Here is a 2,998-nt window from a genome sequence, read left to right as displayed (position 1 = left end):
AGAGAGAGAGAGAGAGAGAGAGAGAGAGAGAGAGAGAAAGATTTATGGAACACCAATCAAGAGAAAAAAGAGGTCATAAATTTGAATAGAGTGAGGAGGGGTATATCATTAATCCCACAGATGCAAGTAAAAAGACCACTGACCTAAATCATTATGACCAAATTAATTAAAGCAAACAGTTAAGCAAGCTTCTTTTTTTCATGTATGTGGGCTGTCTCTCCCTAAAAGTAGAGCTACAAGGATTTTCCTGGGACATTGGTAAGATAAAGACTTTTTTAAAGTACAGACGTTTGAGTTTCTAAACGAAGGACTTGGCAGGCTAACAGGTGATATTACAGAAACAGAACATAACAGCTTCCTCAAACAAAGAAATGCTTGCAAGGTGGTCATACAAGGTAATCATACCAACAGCAAGTCATAATAACCTTTGAAACAAAGGTATGGTTGCTCTTTCCTAGAACAGGTAGTACAGAGCCATTTGTCGTTAAGGTTACAGGTGGTACAAAGCAGATTTGAGAAACAGATTTAATCGTAAATAGAAATGAATCTAGTTTGTTTTTACTTTGAGATGGCTTTCAAGCCTAAGATGAAGGCAGACTGCTTTATCAATGCAAGAGTGTTTGGAGGTAGGAAAGGGAAGGATGAAATGATTTAACTATTATAATTTCAAAATATAAAGGAAATCCTTTTTTTAAAAAAAAAGAGTCTGAGAGGACATGGACATGTATTCCCAGGAATTGAATGGAGCGCAGTGTTCTTCGAGTTTGTCAGTATGCACTATCAGAACGTTCAACACCAGCTTGAAGAACCATTCTACTATTTCATTATAGATTTCAAGTGTTAAGTAATAATTTTAGAATCTTTTTTTATGAAAAAAGGAGAGCATACCTTTTTCCTTAGGTGGGAAGTAATGAGCATGCATGACAAAATCAATTCAGGAGTGAGGAGTAATGGGTCCTCCTAGCTACCGGATATTAAAAATGTATACTCCACTTAGTGAGCTGTTCCAAATTGAATACACAAGGGCATGAGTTCCACAGAGCACTTTACCTGTTTCAGGTAGCGGCCATTAACTTCCGAGCAAGGAAGTTTTACTCTCTAAACAATTAAACAGAAATCGACCTGAATCCAATCCTCTAGAAATACGGAGCCTCCGACATTACATTAGCTGTGTTTAAGACTTGCTTGACTGTTAGACACAGTGCCCCTTGCAGGAAATAATAAGCGAAAAGTACTCAGAAAATGAATGCACTAGAGATACAGATTTCAGTTCGTGGAAGAACTCAACGCTCTGCTCCAAAGTGAATGTTGATTTCTTTTCTGCAAGTGTTCTTTCTTTTAAGATAGAACATGAAAAAAAGAATTATTACATATTCCTGTAGGGTGGCCTTCATAGCTGCTAGACCTAACATGATGCAATTATTATAAATTTATGTTTATTGTTAAGCAGGGAATCCTGTAGCCACACTCAGTCTTCAATGTAGCTCAAAATTCTTCCCATACATTATCACAGATTGATCTTTGGTGACAGTCCTGACAAACTGAAGCCGAAAGCAGTATGATTTTAAAACTCTGTCCGTCACCATCATGAACCTTCAGGTGGTTTCCAAATACAGATTATACTCATGTTTAGATCCATTTAAGCCTTTAAAATACTTTTATTACAGGCTTGGAAGCACACCTAAGTTGGCCATCAGTTTCATTTTAATACACAACTCATTGGTTGCTGTAATTAAATTTTCATATTTAATAAACAAATAGGTAACCAGTAATTATGAAATCCGAAGTTGTGTGTGTGTTGTTTCTGTTTAGGTGTAGCAAGTAGCCTTTCTGCCTTCTATTATTTCCTCTTTTGGCTGACCTTCCGTAAGATCTATTTTCTTTTAAAATTTTCTTCCTTACCTAGTTGGAGTGTGTTCACTAGATAACTTTATCGAGAAAATTACCTTCTTCTTCTTTTTTACTTTCTCTTAGTGTGATTTAGAATTGAATTTTCATTTCTGTGTTTTGTCTCTTCACTAAAATAGTTACTGAGGGTGTCATTTTTTTGCAGGTATCTCTGGTTACTTTAGTAGCCAACACTCTTGGCTACTCAGACCTTGGCCCCATTAAATCCCTGAGGACACTGAGGGCTCTAAGACCCCTGAGAGCCTTGTCTAGATTTGAAGGAATGAGGGTAAGAAAAATAATAAATTCCTTACTGTAAAATCCTTGTTGTTTTAAGTATAACACGGAATAGTTCTAAAATAAGTGTGTAGTTATTGTGGACTATCACTGAATACATAGTTGTACATATACATAACATATGTAATATGTTTATATCTAGTAATTACACATAGAATTTTAGAGTGCCTACTAATTAACAAAGTAATAAACAATACTATAATTCTTCCTTTATGTAATATACATAGAAAATCACATGATCCTAATAAGTGGCCTTTCTTCTTTTAAAGTGGAGATTTTTCTATACTAGAGTTAAATGATGAGATCACGAGCAGTCCTCATATTATTCTCATATATACACCAATGATTTGCATCATCAGATACCCAAATGATTTTTGATAAAGGAACAACCTTAGTCAGGGAGCGTAAGAAAGGATAAGAGGTAAGGTAACATTAGCCATCATATCTAATTTCATGCTCAAAGTAATGATGATTCAAATTCCGTGGAATTGCATCAAAATAACATTCAAAGAAATCTAAGTACCAAGAGTTTAGTTCATTGGTAATATGCTGCAGAGTAGCCCCAGAAGAGACCAATTCCCTAGAAACAACGTGATACAAGCAGTAACTAGAGTCAGCCTAGTTTTAAGGGTTGTTGTATTAAACCAGGAACTTCTTCCTAACACCCATACCAGATAATGCCTCTATTTTTTTGCACTTAGCTCAAGTCATTATTTCTCGCTGTTTCTTCTTCTTCTTCTTCTTCTTCTTCTTCTTCTTCTTCTTCTTCTTCTTCTTCTTCTTCTTCTTCTTCTTCTTCTTCTTCTTCTTCTTC

At 35.5% G+C, this 2,998-nt stretch overlaps 1 protein-coding gene and 1 long non-coding RNA gene across 4 annotated transcripts in view; one reads left to right on the top strand and one right to left on the bottom strand.

Moving 5' to 3' along the window:
- LOC113455948 overlaps positions 1–2,998 on the bottom strand; it is a 149,870-nt gene that overhangs the window by 110,099 nt on the left and 36,773 nt on the right. The gene's annotated exons all lie outside the window — the stretch shown is intronic.
- Scn9a (sodium voltage-gated channel alpha subunit 9) overlaps positions 1–2,998 on the top strand; it is a 124,572-nt gene that overhangs the window by 110,219 nt on the left and 11,355 nt on the right. For both annotated transcript variants that reach the window (XM_026778698.1, XM_005346500.2), the window contains exon 21: positions 2,054–2,176. In XM_026778698.1, the coding sequence (XP_026634499.1) occupies positions 2,054–2,176 (123 nt within the window). The remainder of the gene's footprint in view (positions 1–2,053; positions 2,177–2,998) is intronic.

This window comes from Microtus ochrogaster, chromosome 4 (assembly GCF_000317375.1).
Source record: "Microtus ochrogaster isolate Prairie Vole_2 chromosome 4, MicOch1.0, whole genome shotgun sequence".
In the NCBI taxonomy this organism is placed as follows: domain Eukaryota; kingdom Metazoa; phylum Chordata; class Mammalia; order Rodentia; family Cricetidae; genus Microtus; species Microtus ochrogaster.
This window is presented reverse-complemented; position numbering and strand designations above follow the sequence as displayed.